Here is a 26,253-nt window from a genome sequence, read left to right on the forward strand (position 1 = left end):
GCTTTTTTTTTTTTTGCTTTGAAACTGTTCCTTTTTTATGGTTTATTATGCTATGCTTTCATCCACAAAGTGTTGTCCTGAAGCAGAATCCTGGCAATCCAACATTCTAGCCAATAGGCCCCTTTAAGTATTTCTCTTACGTATTGTGTATCCTTTTCCAGGTACTCATTCCAGGATGAAGAAGACATGTTTATGGTGGTGGATCTGCTTCTTGGAGGAGATTTACGTTACCACCTGCAGCAAAATGTCCGTTTTGAAGAGGAGACTGTGAAACTATTCATCTGTGAGCTAGCCCTGGCACTTGATTATCTCCAAAGCAGGAACATCATCCACAGGTGAGTTATGGGCTGGAGAGTTACATTAATGTTTTCAATAAGCATCAAACAATAGCTTGCTGGGCCACTGAAACTGAGATAGATTGAATTTCACTAGTAAGATGCAAGCCTATATGTCTCTCTTCTAGGTAACATTTGTGACTGTATTCTCTGAAACAAACAGATTTGAACCAACAATATATTTTCTTTTATATCTTCTTTTATAACTGACCATCTCATTCTGCAATACATACATAAATCTTATATAATCTATTTGTCCTGCAACTGATGGTAGATAAACATATAGAGTATTTCTAATTCATGAATAGATTATTTACCGTCTTATAAAAAACAGAATGTCTATGCAGTTTTCTTGGGAACATGTTCCAAAGTGGTTTGCCAGGGCCTTCCTATGATTAAGAGAGAGAGACTGGCACAAAATCTCCCAGATGACTTTAATAATAATAATAATAATAATAATAATAATAATAATAATAATAATAATAATAATAATAATAATAACAACAACAACAACAACAACAACAACAACAACAACAACAACAATAACAATAATAATAATAATGCCCAAGACAGGACTAGAATTCAGGTTTCCCCACTCCTAGTCCAGCACCTTAACTACTAAACCAAACTGGCTATTTTAATATGATCCATAAAAATACACGAATTCCAAAATAATACTTTGTAATGTTCAAGTATTTGGTAAAACAAACAAATAGTTATGTCCTTATTAGACAATATACTTTTTAGAAAAAAGTATACTATTTAGAAAAGGCTTTTGGCAGACTAACTAATACATATTCTAAGAATGCATACACTCATGTATGTGTTTATCTTCTAACTTGGCTGGTATGTGTGTGTATATGTATGTGTGTATATATTTGTATATATTTATATTTATGTAAAAATTGGAGAATATGTGATTGAGAATGAATGAACATTATGCTCATTTTACACATTTCCTTCTTTCCTCTATAGGTGTGTACATCACTTGATTTAAAGCAATCAAGTGCTTGCATGTTTCTAAAGGAAATGAATAAATGTCAAAAGAGGACCATTCATATTTAAAGCAATATTCCCATGCCTTTAAAAGCTATAGCAGAAGGTACAATTTTGTATGCATAGCCTTATATTTTGCCAGTCTTCAAAACTGACTAACTGGGATTAGTATCAAGAAACTTCAGGAAGTCTCCTAAATATTTTTATGCAATCTCCAGAATTCATGCCAGTGAATTTTAATAGGAAAGCAATATATACCTCCTTTTAGATAATTGCATGTATGTATTTGATTTCTCCATTTTATATTGCCTTCCTATTAAAATTTACTGGCATAAATTCTGGGGATTTCATAAAAGGGTATATATATATATACACACACACATACAAAATACAATATTTTAAAAAGCTTCCAAAACTTAACCCGGAAATATTGTCTATTTGGATGACTTTACAATCATTGTTCTCTTTGCTTTACCATTGATCGCTCAGTTTGTTTCTTAAATACAGTACAGAAATATATGCCTTTGAATATAGTAATACATTGCTGATCAATGTTGTTATGATGTTTGGTATACTCTAGAAGTAGAATGCATAGAGTGATACTGAATCCAAGTTAAATCTCCGTGCTTTGCATTTGTACAACATTCTCCAAGTTGCTGTCCTCTAGATGTGTTTAATCACCATTTCCATCCTCCCCTCAAAGGATGGACATGCTGGTTAGGAAGAATGAAGATATAATCCTCAATGCCTGAAGACCACATTTTGAGAAACTTTCTAGACAGATGCAATTGGTTAGAATTTTTGGAGGGCTTACATGAATTATCTATTTTTAGATAAAAGTTTTCTTTATCGGGCAGGATTTGCACAACAAAAATAAAAAAGATTGTAGGTATTCTTTAAAAAAGATGAAACATTTCATGCATTATCTTTCAAAATATCATTGTCATGGTTCCGATAGATGAGGCCAAGTAAAACAGAACTCGGAGGCTTGAGTTTTCCTCTGAGAACATGTTTACTGGATACAAAGTATTGGCACAGTCAAAAGTGAAACCAAGACTAAAATCCCCTCCCAAAAGCAACAGTAATACAAAGTTACAGTCCCACCCCACTGGCTGTGCAATCAACTACGTTCTCCAATAACACATCCAGGTGGGCTTTCTAACATTAGAAGTATCCTCCCCAGCTGAGGAAACAGAAATGACCTTGGTTCCTCCGGGACAGAAAAATGTTTAGCCTAATAGAAAAAGTCCCATTCCATACACATCCCAGGAAACGAGGAAAATGGCTTCGGCCAAATCCGTTGCAAGGTTGACAATCATATTTACTCAACGAAGTTAGCAAGTGATCAGGTTGAACAGACAGGTTTAAATTAGGTTACATTTTTAAAATGTAACCTAAAAAGCACTTGAAGTGATGTCTTTGCAGTTTCCATACTGAAATGTCTGTCAGACTTCTGGGCAGAGTTAGAATTGTCTTGGTGCAGTTTGTATGTTTCTCAGGAGCTTTGTCTGTAGGTACACATTTTAAAAACAACAGAGTTGAGTTCCATTCTGCTGTATTTAACTGTCCTACCTGGACAAATCCAGTTGCTTGTGTTGCACCTTCAAAGTCAGAGGTGCTTCAAAGCCAAGTAGGCTGGTAATGAAGGTATAAGATTAACTTTTTCTGCTGTGCACCTGTTCACACAGCCAACAAATAATGAATGAGGATAAATTACACTTGGCGAGACAGAAAGATTCCAGTTATTTAGCACAAGGTTTGACATTGGAAACTGGCCAAAAGAGTGATGGTTTCATTTAAAATATAAACAAGCTTGATAAATAAATAATTCAGTTTATTGCTTGCCTGTTTTATACCATACTGTTTACTTTACTGTTACTTTACTCTTTACTTTACTCTTTACTTCACTGTTATTAGCAAGAGGTGTGGCTGTATTCAAAGAATTTGGTGCCAGCCATATGTTGTCTTTTTTCATAAGGAGTTAGTGGACCATTTGAGTATAGAGCTAAATAATCAGATGCTTTGAGATCTTTATTTCCTTGGGTTGATAACTGACAAAATTAATGTTTGACAACCTTTCTCACTGATTCCTAAAACTGAATTCTTTCACAAGCCTAGTTGTATAACGAAATATGATAAAATACAATACAATACTGCTTTGCAAAGAAAGACTCCGTAGGCTAAAATAAGACTGGATTCTAACTAAATGAAATTCTGTCAAATGCATGTGACTGATTGCACAACTGTTTTGCTATGAATTGGAGCGAAATAGTTATATAATTAGGAAAGGTACTGAATTCTCTGTTCAGTACATGCTTGTTATTACTGTGTAACCCAGGCCCTTTCTCTTTCTCACATACACACATGAACACTTTATTCCCAGTACCACTAAACTCTTCATTTCCTTACAATGACTGCAGGGTTTTGCTTTTCAGAATCCACTGAAATATTATAAAGTGCTGATCAAATTTAAAATTCTTCTGACTTGTTCTTTGGGCTGAATAGTAAAAAACTAAGTTGATTAGGGGGATGTTGTGAAATAGTCCAAATGTAAAACAATGTGATTGAATGTTATTTCATTCTAGGTTCAGTTTCTAATGTGCACCAAAGATTACTAGGAAAAGAGGGAAAGGGGTTGAAAATATAAGTCCAGAAGGTAATTTGGGGGTAAAGATAACACAAAGGTCAGACTGCTGGACAATCAGGGCTTGAAATGGGTGTAACACAAGAGCAGCCACCTTCTCCTTTCTCCCATTTATTGTGGGATCAGTTTTTTTTAATGTTTTTTGGCACTGCAAAACATTTCCGGAATATTTTTTCTCAGAGCTGCGCTAGGAAGAACAGAGAAGCCAGCCCCAGTGAGTGCTGCCGTTGTGTTGATGTGAGTGCTCTGTAGACCCACCATGCTTTGAAGGCGACACACCAGTCTTAGTATCCTTTGGCAGCACTACAGCCTTGTCACATCTCACATGTTTGCTAATGTTTTTACCATGACGGTGAAAACAACAGTCATGCTTCTTGATGTGCTGAGGCAGTTTTCAGTATGCTCCGGATGTGATCTTTGCCAGACCTGTTAAAATGCTTCTACTTTTGTTGGTTGTTGTTTTTTTCTTTTAGGTAGTTTTTTTTCTTTTAGGTAGTTTTTTCTTCTTTCTTTATTTCTGTTTTTTTGTGAGGAAGTAGTTAATTAGTTGTTTTATTACTTTATAGAATACAGATAATAGCCAAGTACAGTGGTAGTTATACAATAGGAAGTAGAAACTATTAACGCTCGATGAAAGTAAATTAAACCTTTCAACATTTAACAATGTTAAATATGATTTCTGAAATGTATTCTTTATGAAGATAGGATGTGACTAAAATGCTCTTTAAATTCATAAAATAGACTTTTGATTTGGTTAGAATTTAGTTACATTAACATCAAGATATTATTGACTGCTTTGAGGAAGGAAACATTTTAAATTTTATAAACCTTAATGCACAGTTCGTATGTTGCAACCTATATTATTTAGGTGTGCTTGTTTAGGTATAAGTATAGCCACACTTATAGTTGACCCACCTGAAATATTGTTATACAAATATTTAAATAATATAAAAACAGTTTTAAATATTTGTATAACGATATTTTCTTTTCAAATGGATCAGCTGTAAGTGCTGGATATACTTTACTTATTCTTTGCTTATCTGCTAATAGCTTTGCAAATTTGACCACCAAATTGCTTCTTAAAGTTGTACATGTCTCCCAGTTTCATTGATGATTGGTGACAGCAAATGACTGAGGCTTTTTTCTCTCCACATCTGTTGCTATTGTGATGTTCTATTTTATTTTTTCATGGAAGAGGTGGTTGAGAAATTAAACATTTACAGCAATTTTGTCAAAGGTAAAGTTTAAACGTTTAAAGGCTCAATTGGGTGACTTCCAAAAAGGATGTAGGTAATTTCTTTTTATTTCCTCTTTTCCTCCCTCCCTCCAGTGACCTTTTTTTTCCTTGTCTCAGGGGATATGTTTTCCCTGTGGGCTATGTGTGCATGTACAAGTGCTTCCCTGCAGCTTAGTGTGTATTCAGGCAACCTGTTGTTTAACGTTATGGCCTTTTGATCATGCACTTGTTATTGCAGTAAATCTGTTATTGGAGGACACCTGCTCCATTGCAAATGGTAATTTCCATTGTGTTAAATGTCATTTGAAGACAGAATTTCCCCCTTATATCTGTAGATGATTGCTACATTCAGATGCATAAAGGCCAACTACAAGGAAAATGATTAAGATCTATTTTCCAGGGCCACATAAACTCATGTATCTAGATTCCATTTAAACTCAAGGATAAGATTCCTGACCATAAAGTTTGTACAAGAGTGGAACAGTCTACCAATAGAAACTATGGGTTCTCATCCCAGGAGGGTTTCCCCCCCCCTTTTTTAGTAGTTGAGATTGCGTAAAAACCTGGTTTAATTGGTCTTCCTGGACATTGCAGAAGATTGAATTAGATTAGCCTTGTTGCTATTTCCATTTCCAATTCCAACAAAGATTATTAGGGGACTCTAAGTTAAAACATATAAAGAACGGTTGCTGGAATTGGGTATGTCTAGTTTAATGAAGAGAAGGGCGAGGGGTGACATGATAGCAGTGTTCCAATATCTCAGAGGCTGCCACAAAGAAGAGGGAGTCAAGCTATTTTCCAAAGCACCTGAAGGCAGGACAAGAAGCAACGGATGGAAACTAATCAAGGAAGGAAGCAACCTAGAACTAAGGAGAAATTTCCTGACAGTTAGAACAATTAATCAGTGAAACAACCTGCCTCCAACACTGGAAGTTTTAAAGAAGAGATTGGACAATCATTTGTCTGAAATGGTATAGGGTTTCCTGCCTGAGCATGGGATTGGACTAGAAGACCTCCAAGGTCTATTATTCTGTTAATTCTACAGTTATGTGATTCTTTGATAGTTTTGTGCAAGAAACACATGTCCTGCATAAATTTCGAAACTTGGATATAGTATAGGTTAAAGTTTACTGAATTCCATTATAATTTCATACTATTTTCTATCTGCTAGTAAAATAATTCTTAACTGGCGGTGCCTACACCATAAGGGAGACTCAAAAGAGCCCTAGGGAAGCTTGTTGAAACTTTATTTAAGTTCTTAAAACTTACTTTATATGATAAACAAGATGACAAAATGCCAGCAAACATTGGAAAAGTAAACTTTTTGTTCTTGTTATGGTGGATTCCAGGTTTGATGCCAGAATAATTGGTGGGAAATAGATGCAAAAGAACTGAGAACTGCTAGAGTGCATTGGGTATTGTTTGGACAAGTCGCAACTATGTGATAAGTCACAATTTTCTTCTTTTTTCCTAATTATAAATTTAACCAGTGGGATTAAAGCTATCACAAGAAGGCTAGTGAGCATCCTCCCAGAATTCTCACTCTAGAACAATTTATTTGCCCCGATTCTACCTGTAGAATACTTGGATGTTGATTGTTAAAAGTTATAAATATAAAAACTCAGGTTAATGATTCAATTCCCAATGCATGTAGGTTACGATATAGTAAATCATATCTCTGTCATTTAAGCCCCCTATCCCCAATCATTTGGCATTTTAAGAACATTTAGAGAATGAGATGGCTATTTGGATTGGCAAGCAATATGTGTCATGCTTTCAAGACACATATTAATTCAGAGTTTAAGCCTGTTGGTTTCAATTAACTTGTGGGTGCCTGATCAAAATGACGAAATCCAAAAGTTTTTGGCAAGCCTGGGAGAGAATCACAAGCCTTTTGAAAACTTTAGCACAGTGTGGAAAACAGGTTATATAAATGAGATGAATGTAACATGATGAAATAGTTTTGGCGTCTGGAAGATTTTACTAGTCATGTAATTAACCTTATTCCCAAATGAGCTGACATTAAATTGATAAAACAGCCTCTTATCTGTAGAATACAACTTCTCTCCTTGAAATCCTCAAGAGATGGGCATGTCAGTGTTTACTCTGCTCTGTGGGGACGGTTGTAAGCCAATCCATGGTTTTAAAATATCAGAAGAATTGATGAAGGGAACATGGGAGAAAATGGCTAAATAACCCGGATTCATGATACAGGCTTTTACTTAGTTGGCAAGTAAAAATACATTGGTGAAAGAGAAAACAGCAGACTCCCTTTTTTTCTCAGTGAATGGGTATTTATCTGTATGCATGGTGTTTTCCATGTTCTCTGTATAGTGTGTATTAAATTACAAGGTGCTCGACTAATTCCCATGGCAGGCACTTGGAAGCAATGTAATTAGCCTATTAAGCTCAGGTAATTTCTTGTAAAGTCAATCAAGTGCACAGAGCAGACAGATCAGTTGTCACTTTAGTCCAGCAAAAAAGATGTTTGCCTTCCTCCACAGTTTTTGGAAATTATTCTTTCTCCCCTAGCTATAGGAAAAAAATAAGTCTTGGTCTAGAGATTCCAAAACATGTGGAAAATGTCAAGTTTGCTTGATCTGGAACGTATTTTTGTGGCTTGAAAAATATGTATCCAAGTGATACCAATTAACAAATTAGCTAGAACATTGGGGAAGGAAGAGCTTGAAAACAAGGGCATGTTTTTAATGCTTGTAAGTGACTTATTTTGTGTGAATAGACAGAGGCAAGAATTGATTAGGACAGCAGGACAGGATACTTGTGGAAAGAAAGTTTGAAGTTGATTTGGGTAGAAAAATATTCTCACTGGTGCTACATCTCTCTGCTGCAGGAAAAACAGTGGTTCAGTCTATGTATGATAATACACGTGCAAAATTTTAAACATTTTAGAAAAGAAAGCAGTGGTTACAGAGATTATGTTTGAAGGGAAGGTAGAAAGTGTCTGTTCATCATGGACTATGAAACTTTAAATTGCTATTTGCATTCGGACGGAATCTTCAAAACTTGAAAAGATGCTCAGCCTTTTATCTAAAATATTCTCTCAGAGAAAAGAATGAGGAAAAGTCTAGCAGTGCTTTTAATTAAAAAGTATAGGTAGTCCTCGACTTACAACCACAATTAAGCCCCAAATTTCTGTTGCTAAGTAAGACATTTGTTAAGTGGGCTTTGCCCCATTTTATGACCTTTCTTGCCATAGTTGCTTAGTGAATCACTGCAGTGGTTAAGTTAGTAACACAGTTGTTAAATGAATCTGGCTTCCCTATTGGCTTTGCTTATCAGAAGATCACAGAAGGGGATCACGTGACACTGCAACTGTCATAAATATAAGTAGTTGCCAAGTGTCTGAATTTTGATCACATGACCATGGGGACACTGCAATGGTCGTAAATGTGAAAAACGGTCATAAGTCATTTTTTTTCAGTGCCATTATAACTTTGAATGGTCACTAAATGAACTGTTGTAAGGCAAGGATTACCTGTATAAGCTTTTGTGAACTGCAGCTCATTTTATTCAGTGCATACAGTGTAGTGTATTGCAACTGTTAAGCTCAGAAGAGCTTAACAAAACGGGTTTCTAACACATTATAATTGTTAATTGGTAAGGCAGTTGTATTTTATCATGTAATCTGCATCCGCATAACCAACCTTCCCCTCCCTTGCCTTACATCTTACATCAATCTAGCCACTCTGTGCAGATGAAAGTGATGCAAGGGGCCACATGAAAGGGACAAGAAAGAAAGAAAGAAAGAAAGAAAGAAAGAAAGAAAGAAAGAAAGAAAGAAAGAAAGAAAGAAAGAAAGAAAGAAAGAAAGAAAGAAAGAAAGAAAGAAAGAAAGATTAAAAGAAGGTGGTTATAGTCAAGATGAGGTGGATTTTAATAGGCAGTCTTCAACTGAGGAATACTATGTGAAAGAAATGATAAAATATAGTGAAAATGCTAGCTTTTTGTGCTAAGTGAATCTGCTCAGAATAGACTTTTGTTTGGCATAGGAGTTGTCCTGTGATAGTATGTGCAATAGTGAGTAAAAAGTCATTAAAGCAAAATAAAATCTAAAGGAACAAAAATAAAAGGCAAGAAACCAAGTTACAGTTTATTTCTTTATTCTTTCATTCCTTCCTTCCTTCCTTCCTTCCTTCCTTCCTTCCTTCCTTCCTTCCTTATTTATTTATTTATTTATTTATTTATTTATTTATTTATTTATTTATTTATTTATTTATTTATTTATTTATTTATTTATTTATATTCCACCTTTATTATTTTGATAAATAATTCAAGGCTTTAACATACATAATATTCCTTCATCCCCCTATTTTCCCCACAAGAATTCTGGGAGGTAGGTTGGGCTGAGAGAGAATTATTGGCCCAAACTCATCCAACTAGCTTTCATGCTTAAGGTGGGATTAGAAATTACAGTCTCCTGGTTTCTACATTGGCGCCTTAACCACTAGATATTCCAGGTTTTCATAGCAAACAGCAAGTTCTGAAATAAGCTTCTTTGTGCTTACTGTGTTCCCAGAACTGTTCCTTACAAGATAGGAGTTTTCCTCTCTTGTGAAAGTATCTGCTTTGCCACAGTTGCCTTGGTTTTAAAAGGGGAAAAATAGCTTAAAGTCAGACCCAGTGGAAACCCTCTTTATCTAATTAAAAAACAACAACAATCCAGCTGAATTAGAAACTTAAATATATACATGCATGCGCACATACAAATACATGCAAACACATAAAAACATATATTCCTGCACAGACAATCTGTAGGCAGTTCTTTAAGAACAATAATTGTACTGAAATGTTACTTGAGAAAGACTTAGCAAATGATTTACACTCAGTTAAAATATAAAGAAATACAAATATGTTTAGAAAGGAGCTCTGGTGTTTCACTGTAATATATTCAATTCACTCCTCTTCCTCCTCCTCCTCCTCCTCCTCCTCCTAACTTGAGTTTTGCCAACTATTGTACATGGACTAGTTCCTGGACTTTTCTTGGTAAGATTTCACTAGTAGTGAAATATGCTAGCATTTGAAAAAATATATTTGTGATCAAAAGGTTCCATATGAGTATTCTTTAAAAAAAAAAAAATCATGATTTTTTTCAGCCTCTAAAAAAGAAAGGAAAGGTTTATTTGTACATTTTATTCCTAACAGAGATCCCTAAGAATTATCCTGAGATGAAATTGTCTTCTGTTTGGATACTGAGAGTTTACTTTCATTGTCATTTGAGAATAGAAATCCCAACCATACATTTTATGACAACAGAGCTTACCGAGTTGGAAATCAGATGTCACTGAAATATACACTTTTTGTGCATGGCTCATTAAAGTTAGTTTCACTCCTAGCAGAACAAGCCCATGCAGAGTTTTGGCAGCAGTATTTAGAAAGGCTATGCCATAGCCTTCTTCTTCCTAGGGCTGAGAAGGAAAGGCTGGTCCAAGGTCACCCGGTTGGCTCCCATGCCTAAAGCAAGACTTTGGTTTCCTTGAAGCCCAGCACTGAACAGGTACAGTATGTTCTTTTTCTGACATTAGTCACAGTGTCTTTGCTGATAACATGAAAACTTAAGTTAGGGCAAATCTGAAACACTACAGGGCTCTTAATTGAAATGTGTGAGCAGTCCCCAAGTAGCCTTGATAGTAAATTGGAACAGGCGAGAGGAAACACTGTTGATATATCCTATGAGGAAATCCACCCATTTGCAGGGGAGGCATTACGCCGTTTCAGTACATGTAGCTCCATACTGTATGAGTCACTCAGTCCGTACACCCTGTGATGTACTTCTGGAACTGACGCAGTGGGGCAAGGTTGGACTTTCCACAGCCTCAGGCCTTGCAGTTTCAGAACAGCCAAGCATTGTTACCCTTTTTTCAAGACTAATGCTGTATTTTTGCTTGCCTCTCATTATGAAACCCAGGCCTCACCTCATTGGTCACATGAACCAGCCATGTCCTTTTACAAACATTTTAAAGTCCTTACGCTACAGAGAAAATGAATAAGCGTCTCTGTGTTTACTGATACTGAGGTACCTTTGTGACAAAATATTCCTAGTTCACATTCTTTGAGGAATAGGTTAGATTCTGCAAGAAAAATAGGATGAGGGTATTCACATCTGGAAGGATCTTAGCAGCACCATTCAAACTGCAATCTGAGTTTCCTCCTGACATAGGTTGTTGTGTGTGTCTATGGTTAGGAAGAATTTGTATAAAAGCCAAATTAAAGAATCTTACCTGAAGCCATTTTCCCCATATTGTTGCAGAATGTAAGTGGTGTTATTGATTTTTTTTTCTGAGAATGTTCTCACTTATATCTTGAAAAACTGAAAAAATATTACCTAGGCTACAAACACAACACATCTTTCTAAATGTACTCTCACAGAAAGTATTGAAAGATGAAAAAGTAACTTTGCAAGCAATCCTCCTCACATTTACAATCTTTGCAGGTCTGTAAAGCAAAGGATAACTGAAAGAAAGATAATAAGCATAGTCATGGTTTCACTTAGCAGCTGCTTTGCTTAAGACAATTACAGGCAGTCCTTGTTTAACAACCACTACTGGGACCAGCAATTGTCTTCTTGTTAAAAATTAACAATGTCTGAATAAAAGGCACGTCACTGTCTATATTAGTAATCAAAAATATATGGTGGACAGTAATATAGTTCATGTATATATGAATTATATATATGATAGTTTTATGATTATATATAATTATATATATATACATTTAATATTTTATTTAAAAACATTTTTAAAATTTTTCTCTCCTTCCTTCCTTCCTTCTTTCCTCCCTCCCTCCTTCCTTCCCTCCCTCCCTCCCTCCCCCTCCCTTCTTTTCTTTGCTGTCATGAAATCTTGGTGTTATACAATACCTGTTTGTGTGATTAACATAACTAAACTTTCAATTGAATTTTCTGCTTACAATTATCTCAAAAATAAACATTTATATCTGGCTCCTTTGTCTCTCAGGATATAAAATTGAATTTTGATGTTGTTGACATTTGTTTTCCTATTATAATCTTATAATAATAATTATTATATTTATGTTCCACCTTTATATTTTTACAACTCCAGATTATATATATAAAATGCCTCTACTTTCTATTTTCACCACAATAATAAGGTGAAAGGTGTGAGGTGGCTTCGGGTGAGAGAGTGAGGGACTAAGGCAATGGTGGCGAACCTATGGCATGGATGCCAGAGGCGGCAGAGCCGTCGCCCCAGTCCTAGGCACGCGCACCGTCGCCCCAGTCCTAGGCCTTCAGCTGGGTTTTATAAAATCTTTTCGCTTTAGGCCTGTGCAAAAAAAAAAAATGTTCAATCAGTCAATTTCAACTTCTCGCGGGAAAAAAAAGATCTTGCAAAGTTGGAATTGATTGATTGAATTTTTTAGTCCCACCCAGTCTGCCATTATCACCGCAGCCACGCCCACCCAATTGGCCACAACCAGCTAATGGGCCACACCCACCCAGCACTCGACGATGCATAAGTGGGTTTTGGGTTGCAGTTTGGGCACTCAGTTTCTTAAAGGTTTGCCATCACTGGTCTAAGGGAAGGCTAACACCCATAATTCCCCAATTTCTAGTCTAACATTTTAACCACATTTATACCAAGCATGTGCATATAGCATGCTATTTTTTGTTTGGGTTCAGAAGCTATACAAGGTTGGACCTTCTTAGTACAAGTACTAAGGACACCAGTGGAGAATACCAGAGCTGGAATCTAGAAAGTAGAATTAGAATTATTGCCAGAAAAGTAAATGGTAGGCCACTTGTATAATATTGCCAAAAAAGCTTCATACTTGTATCCATGTAGAACCCATCTTGACAACATCTAATCAAAATAGAGAGGTACGTTATATTTACTTTATATGTACAAAATGAATCAGCTCATTTGAAGGGAGTGTCTCAGTTCAATACCATTTTTTTTTAGTGCCAGCTAATATTGAAGTCTTCTACATTATTGATCTTACTTACTTAGGGAATAAAGACCTTCTCATATATTATTTTAGTATTCCCTTTATATCCTGGAGTTTTTTGCATTATCTTAACATGATTTCTCGGAATTACCTTCATAATTGTTTTTTAATACAATGAAATGTTGATGTCGTACCTCTGAAAAATAAATAATCAAGATTAATTCCAATCTGACTAATCTTTTGGGCTGTCTATTTAAATCACGTGTCTCAAAAACTTCATTTATAAATTCTTGAAGCAATCCTTCTTTGTTTTTAAAAATGTATATTTGCAACCAAAATTTAACAGTGCATAATTCAGTAGAGGAATTAATGGCTACAGCCAAAGTCTTATGACATGTGTTCCCCTGTAACTTTTGGAGTTTGTTACCGATATATTTTTCAGCTTACAGAATAGCTTTTTTCAAAAGCCAAATTAAATGTGTTTTCATCAAATATTCAATATGGTAGATTTTTTAAAAAAATCCACATCTCTCAAAGTTTTTTTGCCTGTATTGGTATTGTTCTTGAACGGTGAATCATATATTATTCTATTGTAAATTTTATAAGGTGGTTATCCGGCATATTTTTAAATCAAAACCAGAAATAAACCAGAGATACTTCTGAGTATGTTACAATTTTATTTGCAGATGAAAATCCTAAAATTACAGAGGCAGCAGACATATATTTAACTATGGGCAGTGCTTTTTTTCTAAAAAAAAAAAAAAAAGGTGCTGGAACTCACACACTTCATACAACCCGCCTTGCCTACCCTACAAGGTTCCATCCAAAAAAGGTGTCGGAACTCCGTTCTGGGCGTTCTATGAGAAAAAAAAGCCCTGACTATGGGTATAAAAACAAAGTCTTTAGTAACCCATTAACAAATTTTATTAAAGGGTTTGAAGTGTTTTATGTAATAATTAAGAAATATTTTATTAGTTAAACTGTTTTATCTGATGCAAAACTTTATATTTGTAACTTGCTATTAGGGCTTTTTGTCTATAATAAATTGAAAGTGAAACTGAATATGGATTCTCTCCCTACTCCTTCTTCCCACGTGTATTTTATTCTCACAATACCCATGATCTGAGTCAGGCTGCCAGATTTTGACTAATGATCCAGTAAGATGAGGATCGAATGGCTCAAACTGAACAAATGTAAAAATATGATTGCAAAATGCAAGTGGCTCCCAGTTAAACTAACAAAATAGACTTCAAGAGAGCCTGTGTGTGTATGGCATTATTTTATATTAATTAACAGTAACACTTTAAAACTAAAATTCACTTGGTTGAATCAGAAACAAAAAATATTTGGGGGTCTCTTTGTTTTAAAAACAGACTTACAGTTTGTGAAACTTTATCAATTATGTGGAAGTAGAAAATATTTTAAATCAATACATCAATAAAACTGTGTTAACTTTACTAAAGAGCGAACTAGCATAGTTTTCTGTTATTTAGCAGTACTACATACAGAACTGATGATTGTGGCAAGAGAAGACGAGAGGCAGGGATAAAAAATATTGCTGTCAGAGAATGATAGAAAATCATTAAACATGGAAACTATAAGAAATTCAGTGCCTACAAATGAATTAAAACAAAAACAAAAACTATGTTTCTAGTTTTAATTAGAACTCATGATCCCAATAATTTAACTACTTACAACTGCATGAACTCATTGATAACATTTGCAGAACAGAGAACAATTGGGGATTATGAAGCTTTTATATCCTACCCTAGAGCTTTACTGTCAAAATTTTGTTCTTATTGATGTATTTTCTCTCTTTTTTAAAATTTCTATTTTAGGGACATAAAGCCTGATAACATCTTGATGGATGAGCAGGGTAAGTGACAATTATATCTGGCTGCAAGAACATGTATATGCTTGCAATTGTACAGCAAAATATAATGTTTTCTGTAGGATCACAACAGATTTTATGAAGCCATCGTCTAGTGAGATGGAAAACAAGTTGAGGCAAACCTTTATCCTAGCTCTGGGGTTTTTGCTGACTAAAGATACAAAGGACAAATTTCTACGGATTTCATAGTGTATCATAGGTTTTATTTTTTTTTTAAGTTCAAGTAATCCAGCTATTGCTCTACTTACGAGAACTATACAATATTCTATTATTATTATTGTGGGGCACACTGGGTCATGTTTAAACCAAAGGCAATGTGATATTATGCAATAAGAGATAACAGGGATAGACAACATTATGTGTTTTGTCTTTTGTTACTCTGTTTTAGCCCCCATGGATGTATGTAGATTTAATAAGGTGATATCCAATATATATTTAATAAATTCAGTGGAACGTAGTTCCAGGTAAATGTGTATTGGATAACAAACTTATTTCTACATAGTATTGTGATTAAATATGGAAGTACTTTTCCTTTGGAAAAATATTTAGGTTCTTCTGAAAAAGTTTCACAAAAGTATTTTATTTTATATCTTAGCATAATTTTCTTGCCTATTCTACATGAAATGAAATGATGTGCAGGGATAGTCTACTTTGCGATAATTTGTGTTTATCTTAACAACTAGTCAAAGAGTAGGAATCAACAATCCCAGTGACATTTGCAGGCCCCAGTGTTTTAATCAGTGCTATTGTTGTGACAATGTTGCAACCAAGATATGGGTTTAAAGGGGACCATTGTATTTTTGCGAAGGCTTTCAGTTTAATGCGTTTTAGCTGGTTATTTTAGAATTTGTTTGGAATTGTCTTTTCTCTGATTGTCCTTGAAATTGAGGTCATTCTGACTATTTCCTCTTTGCAATTTATCTGTGTTTCACCAACCATGGCAAGAGAGGTGTGTAATTCCATTCATGTGTGCAAAAAGCCTTTTACCTATTGTTCAGTTTTTCCCCTCGAGACATTGTTTTTGCAGCCTATGTACCTATATTTAGACTGTTAAGGCTGCCTGTTTTCCAGTGACTTTCCTTCCTTGGAGGATCATATTTTAAGCTCCAGCACAATCTTCTGTAGTTTTTTTTAAATTTATGTGATGTTATTTATTAGATTTCTAGGGTATTTCACTACCAAAGTCTTATTAGCTATAAAATTCAAGCGTGTTGAAATTAAAATTATTATATTGCTATTTAACATGTTAAAAATAAACTTAAAGTTTCAATTACACTACACATTGATGAAAGCCGATTTAAAAAGCTGTTCTCTTAAAGCAGTGGTGGCGATCCTATGGCACGGGTGCCAGAGGCGGCACTCAGAGCGCTCTCTGTGGGCACGCACACCGTTGCCCCAGTCCTAGGCCTTCAGCTGGGTTTTATAAATCCTTTTCGCTTTAGGCCTCTGCCGCCGTGTGCAAAAAAAAAAAAAAAGGTTCAATCAATCAGTCAATTTCAACTTCACGCAGGAAAAAAAAAGATCTTGCAAAGTTGGAATTGATTGATTGAACTTTTTAGTCCCACCAAGTCTGCCGTTACCACCACAGCCACAGCCACCCAATGGGCCACACCCACCCAATGGGCCACACCCACCCGGCACCCAACGCTGCATAAGTGGGTTTTGGGTTGCAGTTTGGGCACTCGGTCTTTAAAAGGTTCGCCATCACTGTCTTAAAGCCTTCTTAAAGGCTTGTGCACAATAGAGCCTCAGTATTCCATTGAGAAGTCTCAACATGAAAAAAATTCAGGCCTGAAGTAGTAGACAGATAAACCAGTTGCTGTTAGAGGTAGATAATCCCAAACAATTTGAACAGAAAATGGGAATTCTGCAGCCAAGATATGATTGGGCTTAAGTCCATTAGGAGAGTAAAATCAAAATCAAAATGTTTTCTACTATAGAGGGTAGCCCTAGTTGGAGCACATTACAAAAATCAAGTATTTAATTAGTAGATGGATCACTGTTGTTACTTACTAGGAAAAGGTGCTTTTGGCAAAACAATTGAAATTGATTAAAAAGCAGTCTGGTCACAGACTCCACTTGAGATATTACGTAGAGATCCATATTGAAATTACTCCCATGCTACTGTATATAATCATTGTCTTTCCTAAAGGAAAGCCCTATAACGCTCCTTTCACTAGTTTTTATGTACGACCTAATGAATGAACTTTATGCTGAGCTAGTGGTTCAGATAGGAGCAGATCAATATTCTCAAACTGTTTCATGTGATTGTCAAAATTATGGCTTGGAATAATGATTAATCATGGCAGATTAGTATGTGTATTGTGGGTGACTTGGAAGTATAAGGATTTCCTATGTCCCTTTCCTTTTCCCTTTCTTAGATTTTCTCTAAGGGGTTTGCGTATGCAAAATGTTGCTAGATTGATTCCATAATGTTTTATGGGAAACTTTAAAGAAAGTTTATTCATTGTTTGGAATATAGCACATAATCCACATAAAATTCTTTTCTTCCCTCTGCTGTTATAATTATAGCAGTAGAATTAATTGCCACACTGGAATGGAACATTAAATAAAAGTGGAACTTTCTACTGGTAATTTATCTTTTTATCTCATTCATAGGGCATGTTCATGTAACAGATTTCAATATTGCTACAGTGCTAACTAAAGATACACAGATTACCAACATTGCTGGCACGAAACCATATATGGGTGAGTAGTCAATGGATCCAAGTTATTTGTATGACATTGATTTGTTTTTCATGGACATTTTAAGCTTCCTTCTTAGTAAATATTAAAACAGTTTTAAGAAGCAAAGTGGGCATGATTCAGAAAATAATTCAAAGCTGATCTGGCCTTACATGTGATAGATTTGGAATGGCTTCAGTTCTGCAAACCTTAAAAGGTCCTTGCATGGATGGCTGATCTGACCTCAGTTTACCTATATGAAATCCTACAAGTCTAATTCAAAACTATAGATAGAGTTCTTGGGTTTCTCCATGTGAGTCATAATTAGATCGACCATCCCACATTGATGTTAAGGCATACATGGTGCCAAAATATTACTTTTGACAGGTTATACCAAATTATACTAAATGGACTGTATATATGATTGCATATCTTACTGACATTAATTAGACTTATTGATGCTTCCTCTTGAACCACTGTTATTTCCTCTATCCTTGTTAATTACTGAATATTTTAACCAATTCACCAAATATTCTTAGAATCAAAAAAGTATTAATTGGAGCTAATTTCTGCTCAATGCACTTGCCAGCAATGTGTCTGGGGGAGAAGAGCAGTGATAATACCTAACCTTGCATTAAAACTATATATAGTCAGTGTCAGTTGCCTGCTCACTTCCATTTGCTCTTTATTTATTATATTTCACTTTAAGGTGTGTTGTAATATTTCAATGGGCTAGAGGATAGAGCTAGTATTTTACTCAAAGTAATAATCATTTAAAATATGATGATTTGAATTATGTTCGGGCTTCATCTTATTATGCTTGCACTTATTAAGCAGGTTCAAAATGTGCTCTTCTTCTTCTTCAACAACAACAACAACAACATAGTAAAGGCAGCCATTTTCATGCTTTTGTTTCTATATGAAATAGCCAGTAAGTTAGTCAAAATGTAACCCGGAGGTTGTGAGAAAGAGGTGTGAAAAGCTTTATGCAGGATCTGAGAGAATAAGAGCGAAGAGTTCGAGCACAAAATACATTGTGCAGTGACCTTTTGAACAGCTATGTTATTTGAAGAACTTGGGAAAGTCTCTTAGTTCTCATATTCTTTTTTAATTTTAGTAAGACAAAGTAAACTTCCTCTTTTAATTATTAGAAGATGCAATTTAGCCCTAGGTCTGACCGGATCTCCTCCAAAGGCCATTATTAGAATAGCATGATTCTGATTAAGGAGTTAGCAGTATGGTCCAGCAGTATGATGGTCCAGATTAAAATAAAGGACCAAAATGACAGGGACCTAACAGAGGCAGAAGAGATTAAGAAGAGGTGGCAAAACTACACAGAAGAACTATACAAGAACAAGCTTAACGTCCCTGATAACCATGATGGGGTGGTCACTGACCTCGAGCCAGACATCCTAGAATGTGAAGTGTAATGGGTCTTAGCAAATCTGAGCAACAACAAAGCTAGTGGAGGTGACAGTATTCCAGCTGAGCTATTCAAAATCTTAAAAGACGATGCAGTAAAAATGCTACACTCAATTTGCCAGCAAATTTGGAAAACTCAACAGTGGCCACAGGATTGGAAAAGGTCAGTTTATATTCCAGTTCCAAAGAAAGGCAATGCCAAAGCATGTTCAAACTATTGCACCATTGCACTCATTTCACATGCTAGTAAAGTTATGCTTAAAATCCTACAAGCTAGACTCCAGCAGTATGTGGATCGAGAACTACCAGAAGTACAGGCAGGATTTCGAAGAGGCAGATGAACTAGAGATCAAATTGCCAACATACGCTGGATCATGGAGAAAGCTAGGGAGTTTCAGAAAAACATCTACTTCTGCTTCATTGACTATGCTAAAGCCTTTGATTGTGTAAATCACAACAAATTGTGGCAAGTTCTTAAAGAGATGGGAGTACCAGACCATCTTATTTGTCTCTTGAGAAACCTATATGCAGGTCCAGAAGCAACAGTGAGAACTGGACACGGAACCACTGATTGGTTCAAAATTTGGAAAGGAGTCCAGCAAGGCTGTATACTGTCGCCCTGCCTATTTAACTTATATGCAGAGCACATCATGAGAAAGGCAGGGCTAGATGAATCAAAAGTTGGAATTAAGATTGCCGGGAGAAATATCAACAACCTAAGATATGCAGATGATACCACTCTAATGGCAGAAAGTGAAGAGGAACTAAAGAGTCTCTTGATGCGGGTGAAGAAGGAGAGTGCAAAAGTTGGCTTGAAACTCAACATTAAGAAAACCAAAATCATGGCATCCGACCCTCTCAATTCCTGACAAATATATGGGGAAGAAATGGAGGTAGTGACAGATTTTATCTTCCTGGGCTCCAGGATCACCACAGATGGGGACTGCAGCCAAGAAATTAAAAGACGCTTGCTCCTGGGGAGGAAAGCTATGGCAAATCTAGACAGCATACTAAAAAGCAGAGACATCACCCTGCCAACGAAAGTGCGTATAGTCAAGGCCATGGTTTTCCCAGCTGCAATGTATGGATGTGAAAGTTGGACCATAAGAAAGGCTGAGCGACAAAGAATTGAGGCCTTTGAACTATGGTGCTGGAGAAGACTCTTGCGAGTCCCCTGGACTGCAAGGCAATCAAACCGGTCAGTCCTAGAGGAGATCAACCCTGACTGCTCTTTAGAAAGCCAGATCCTGAAGTTGAAACTCAAATACTTTGGCCACCTAATGAGAAGGAAGGACTCACTGGAGAAGGGCCTAATGCTGGGAAAGATTGATGGCAATAGAAGAAGGGGATGACAGAGAATGAGGTGACTGGATGGAGTCACTGAAGCAGTAGGCGTGAGCTTAAATAGACTCCAGAAGATGGTAGAGGATAGGAAGACCTGGAGGAACATTGTCCATGGGGTTGCGATGGGTCAGACACGACTTCACAACTAACAACAACAACATGATGGTCCAGATTAAAATCAGCTGAAAAAAGAGGCAAAGGGCACAATGGTTTCTCCTTACTTTCTAATAATTCACACATAAGAAAGAGGGTATGACAAAAAATGATCTACCCCAGCATTTTGTTCTCACGCAGATCACACAGCCATCTTAGGGAAGTCAACAAGGGCATAAATGAAGAAGTTCACACTGACTTCTATTCCCCAGCAACTGAAGATGTTCCGGAGTTGCTTATTGCATAACACTAGAGAGAATTTCTTACGAGAACTTGCATTACACTAGAGCAGAGGTAGGCAACCTTGGCTCTTTTATGACTCGTGGACTTCAACTCCCAGAATTCCTGAGCCAGCCATGCCTATCCCTGCACTAGAGAAAGAAAAGTCAATCACCTTGTGGAATATTCCATCTTAAGGCAAATCTTAAATTTCTCTTTTTTTACAGCACCCGAGATGTTTACTGCTACAAAAACTGAAGGCTATTCCTATGCTGTTGATTGGTGGTCATTAGGAATTACAGCCTATGAACTCCTCAGAGGCCGGGTATGGTACGGATAATGTATATGTATTATTGGACCATCCATCCATTTACCTATCCATCTATTCATGATTTCACCATGTTTAGACTATTCAGGAACAATTACTTTCCAGATTTACATTCACTGTAAACAAGAGTCCACAACTGAGCCCAATATTTCTGTTGCTAAGTGAGACATTTGCTAAGTGAGTTTTGCCCCATTTTACAACCTTTCTTGCCACAGATGTTAATTTAAATCACTGCCGTTGTTAAGTTAATAACATGGCTGTTAAGAGAATCTGGCTTTCCCATTGACTTTGTATGTCAAAGTCGCAAAAAGGGATCACGTGACCCAGAACACTGCATCCGTCATAAATGTAAGTCAGCTGCCAAGCATCTGAATTTTGATCATGTGACCATGGGGATGCTGCAACAGTCATAAGTGTGGAAAATGGTCAGAAGTCACTTTTTTCGGTGCTGTTGTAACTTCGATCACTAAATGAACTGTTGTAAGTTGAGGACTACCTGTAGTAGAGTCATTAAAATTCTAAAGGGAAGCTGGCCTGCTTAAAGAAATTAATTTAGTGATAAATGTTAATGTCTGCTGTAAAGGTTATCATAAAAATATCATCGATTCAAAAACTATAAAGAACAAAATGGAACTATACTTCAAAAGACCTTTCATAATTATGGACCAAGGATGCAGTCTGAAGGAGTGGACTGCTGTGTGTGAATTAGTAACCCAACACATTTCATGCTGCAACATGCCTTATTGGCTTATTGGGTCATAACATATTTTCAAAGTTTGCAGCGGATTGTATAGAAGTCAGTAGGCATTTTATGAAATATTTGAGTAAAGTGGGAAATTTATTATAGTGGAAATATGCAAGTTCTCATTTGTTCTGTTCTTTAACTTAGAAATAATATGGCATCACATGTATAACTTCCTATTCAAGTGCATTTGTGCCAATTTTTAAAATTTATTTAGGCATATATGATCACATTAGACGTAATCCTGGAATGGGGGTAGGATTATTTTTTGGGAGCTGAGTATGCGGGACAATTCCAAGTTAATAATATGTTGCTTGTCTGATTATTGGAGGTAGTTAAAATTTCTAAAGCACAACACATTTGTTTTCTTTTGTTTTACGGTAATGTTTGTTTAAAGTACTAATCTGTTAATGCCAGTTACATCTTATGCAGAGGGAAAAAAACTAATTTCTTTTGTAATTACTTCTTAAATAGTTGTTTGATTTTCAAAATGAAACTGAATTATTACGATTCAATCAAAAGGTTGTATTTTTTTAAAAGGCCTTAAAAGCAAAAGGTTTTCTCAAATACATGGTGCCTTATATTTTCTGTATTCTTTGCTGCTGTTTTGTGTACACACAAAGCAAATTACACCAAAGTTAAGCATTACTGAATGTGTGCCTAGATTAATGGTTTTCAGATCTTCCTCTTTCTATCCTCTCCCCATTGTATCTGACCTGTTTTTCTTAATAGAATTCTACATTTATCAGGTTGTTTTCTGTAGCACATAACTAATATTAAATAGGTTCTGGATAAAGCTGTTACCTGAAATGCAAAATCTTGGTTACTATTAAAAAAAATGTTATTCAAAAGCTTGCATATTCCAAGGGTGCAAATTCCAACGTTGTCAGATGATTGAAGTGAGAAGCTATGCCCTGAACTGCTCCATAAAGAGACGATGCCAAACTCCACCTTGAGAATGTTGGGAATTGAAGTCGCTTATGATTCTGAAATAATAACATTTCCATTTTCCCCTACATGCCTATGGCACATTTTCTTTCATTATCACTCGTCATTCTGGTGTAATGGTAGTAGCAGACAGCAAATTGAGACTAGAATTTGACAGGGTTGCTTTTTACAAAAGATTTGGAGCTCAGGGGTGGCTAAAGGTTTTGCTTTTAATTCCTAAGGAAGGCATAAGCAAAGATACCAGGTGAGCTTGTAGCTCCCAATATTTGCACAAATTGTCACCATTTGTGCTGCTCTTTAGTACAATGCAAGAACAGGCTGGAAATGCTCTTCCGCTGTTTAATTTTCTTTTCAAAGTTGAACGGATTAGCCACACTACTGCAGGCATGCTGGGAAAATATGCTCCTTAATTTAACTGATTGCATTTATGTCCAGAGGATTTATTACAAAACATTTTGAGAGCGTATTTGAAACCATGTCAGTTTGACTTCTCTTTTGTCTTATTTCAAAAAGAGAATATATTTCAATTCAGAAAAAAAGAATACAGTTTTAAGTATTTCTAGGAATATTGAAAGAATTCACACCTATCACACACATGCCACTAAAGTGATTTTCCTTGAACTCAATTTGCATTGAGTGAAACACCAACTGGACAATCCTTGATCTTTTGCTGTTGCTTACATGCAGCTTTTTAAGTGTAACTTTTCTGTTGTCTTCCTCTCCTGTGTTGATCTGTTCACTTCAAAAAATTGCCCAGTGTCCACAATGCCTTAACTAAGAACATTAGTGGACACTAAGGAAGGAGGGGGGAGAGTAAAGTCCCTTGGAGAAGTTGTCAACCCATTACAATGCAATGAGACTTTCCCCCCCCCTCTAAAAAACTCCTTTAACCTAAAACAGAGAATTCATTACTCTGTTCTTGTTGGATGGGGGCTTTGTTTCAGTGTCCTTGCCTTCTTCTCTCCTTGCAGAGACCATACCACATTCGCTCGAGTAATTCTGCCAATGAAATTTTGCATGTGTATAAGACGGCCACCATCATGTATCCTGCTGCTTGGTCACAGGATATGATCTCATTGATTAAAAAGGTGAGTGAACCAGATGTTGGTTAAGATGCTCAGCCTTCCCAGCCTTTTGACTGAATGGGAGCTCATTCCACCAGGAATAGGACATTACTGGAGATACAGGGCTGCTGCTAGATATGGAAGCTATATGAGCCATTCTACCTTTTTCTTCCATGGAATGCATTTTAACACCTAAGTGGGTTGTTATTTTATACCATCACACAGTTCCATGCACCCACAGCACTTGATTGGCTCCGGTTTTAGGAATTCAGGAAAACCTAAACTACAAGATCCTTTTAGGAACATAGGAAACTCTTTTACTATACACTGCATTGGACATATAATAATAATAATAATAATAATAATAATAATAATAATAATAATAATAATAATAATAATAATAATAATAATAATAAAGTTGGAAGGGACCTTGGAGGTCATCGAGTCCAACCCCCTGCTCAGGCAGGAACCCTACACCATTTCAGACAAATGGCTGTCCAGTCTATTCTTAAAAACTTCCAGCGTTGGAGCATTCACCGCTTCTGGAGGCAGGTTGTTCCACTGGTTAATTGTTCTAACTGTCAGGAAGTTTCTCCTTAGTTCTAAGTTAGTTCTCTCCTTGATCAGTTTCCACCTGTTGCTTCTCGTCCTGCCTTCAGGCGCCTTGGAGAATAGCTTGACTCCCTCTTCTTTGTGGCAGCCCCTGAGATATTGGAACACTGCTATCATGTCCCCCCTCGTCCTTCTCTTCATTAAACTAGACATACCCAATTCCAGCAACCGTTCCTTATATGTTTTTCTTGCTTGATCCTCCTTCAGTTAGTTTATTTATCCAAATATTTCTGTCTGAAACAACAGTAACGGTTGTTGCAATCTTTTAAAGAGTTTAGAAGTGCTGTACAGGAGCTCAGAATTTGAGGAAAAGTCAGAGCAGGATATTCACAAACAACCTATGGGCTGCATGGAAAATCTTGAACAGTAAAAATTCATGGGCTGGAGATTCCCTATTATGTCTGAGATAGATAAAGAGGCATGTATCATCCTTTCCTGTATTCAGTCTGCAATTGTCTTCTATTCTGATGTTTTTTTTAATAAATTGCTTTCATTCTAATTTCTAGTTAGTGGAAATAAATTCAGAGGAAAGATTTTTTCAACTGAGTCATATCCAGGAGTTTCCTTACTTGGCTGATATCAATTGGGATGCTGTTTTACAGAAGACAGTATTGCCTGGATTTCTTCCTAATGTAAGAATTTTATTTTGAATGTTTTCTTAATTTTGAAACTAGAGTTATAATGATGCTGACACTCTGGCATGTTTCTTAATGTATAAAGCAATAAACTATCACGATGCATATGTCACACACCAACAGGGTAAAGTCCGAAGAGAAACATAAACTTCTTAAAACCCCAAATCAATAATTTAGGTTTAATCATTAAATTAAGATCAATCAAATGGCACAACAATTAGTTTATTTATTCATTCATGTATTTATAGCATTTCTAGGGCTGCCCAAAACTCAGCAACAAGTACCTCTCCCCTCCTCAAAGCAACACAATATATTAAAAACCATCTAAAACAATGAAATGACAAGAAGATTATACCGTGTTTCCCCGAAAATGAGACCCGGTCTTTTATTTTTTTTCTTGCCTCCAAAAGAGGCACCAGGTCTTATTTTTTTTGGGGGGGGGTATTGTTTTTTCCACTCACCTCCGGCATCAACAGCCCCACCCAGCCAGCCCACTTCTTCTGCAGCCGAAGGAGCAGCTTCTTTCTGCATTTCTCAGTCTTTCTAGAAGGCCACTGCAGCCGATAACCAAGCAGGCCGGGGGATGCTGCAAAAGAAATGGGCCAGCGAGGAGAGGCCTGGCTGCAAGGTAAGTGGTTGCGGGGCATGTGGGGCAGCTCCACCCCATCCACCCCCACCCTAGCTTGATTTTTAAGTGTGTGCCTTTCCCCAAAACTAGGGCTTATTTGTGGGATAGGGCTTATATTAGGCCTACCCCCCAAAATCAAGCTAGGACTTATTTCCGGGGTAGGTCTTACTTTTGTGGAAACACGGTAATATATAGCAACTCAGTCAATTGGGATTCCAGGCCTGCAGGAGCCAGGCATATATTTTGGGGGGGAGGAGAGTTGCCTTCAAGAAAACATGTTCTTGGGGTCCCACTAGATGGCTTGATGAGAGAACCTAAAGCAGTGATGGCGAAACTTTTAGAGACCGAGTGTCCAAAAACTGGCCCCACCCCTTGCCCTGCCCCTGCCCCGCCCTGCCCCCACCCCACCTGCCCGCAGGGCCCACCGCAGATCGCTCAGGCAGCCCA

General features: G+C 36.5%; 1 protein-coding gene across 1 annotated transcript in view; it reads left to right on the forward strand.

The window, feature by feature from the left end:
- Positions 1-26,253, forward strand: part of STK32A (serine/threonine kinase 32A) — a 40,520-nt gene that overhangs the window by 10,443 nt on the left and 3,824 nt on the right. Inside the window, exons 2-7 of the mRNA XM_015821142.1 lie at positions 162-335; positions 14,974-15,011; positions 17,646-17,735; positions 21,077-21,174; positions 23,839-23,955; positions 25,050-25,175. Coding sequence (XP_015676628.1) covers positions 162-335; positions 14,974-15,011; positions 17,646-17,735; positions 21,077-21,174; positions 23,839-23,955; positions 25,050-25,175 — 643 coding nt within the window. The remainder of the gene's footprint in view (positions 1-161; positions 336-14,973; positions 15,012-17,645; positions 17,736-21,076; positions 21,175-23,838; positions 23,956-25,049; positions 25,176-26,253) is intronic.

Source organism: Protobothrops mucrosquamatus, unplaced genomic scaffold (assembly GCF_001527695.2).
Source record: "Protobothrops mucrosquamatus isolate PMUCROS unplaced genomic scaffold, P.Mucros_1.0 scaffold_159, whole genome shotgun sequence".
NCBI classification, from domain to species: domain Eukaryota; kingdom Metazoa; phylum Chordata; class Lepidosauria; order Squamata; family Viperidae; genus Protobothrops; species Protobothrops mucrosquamatus.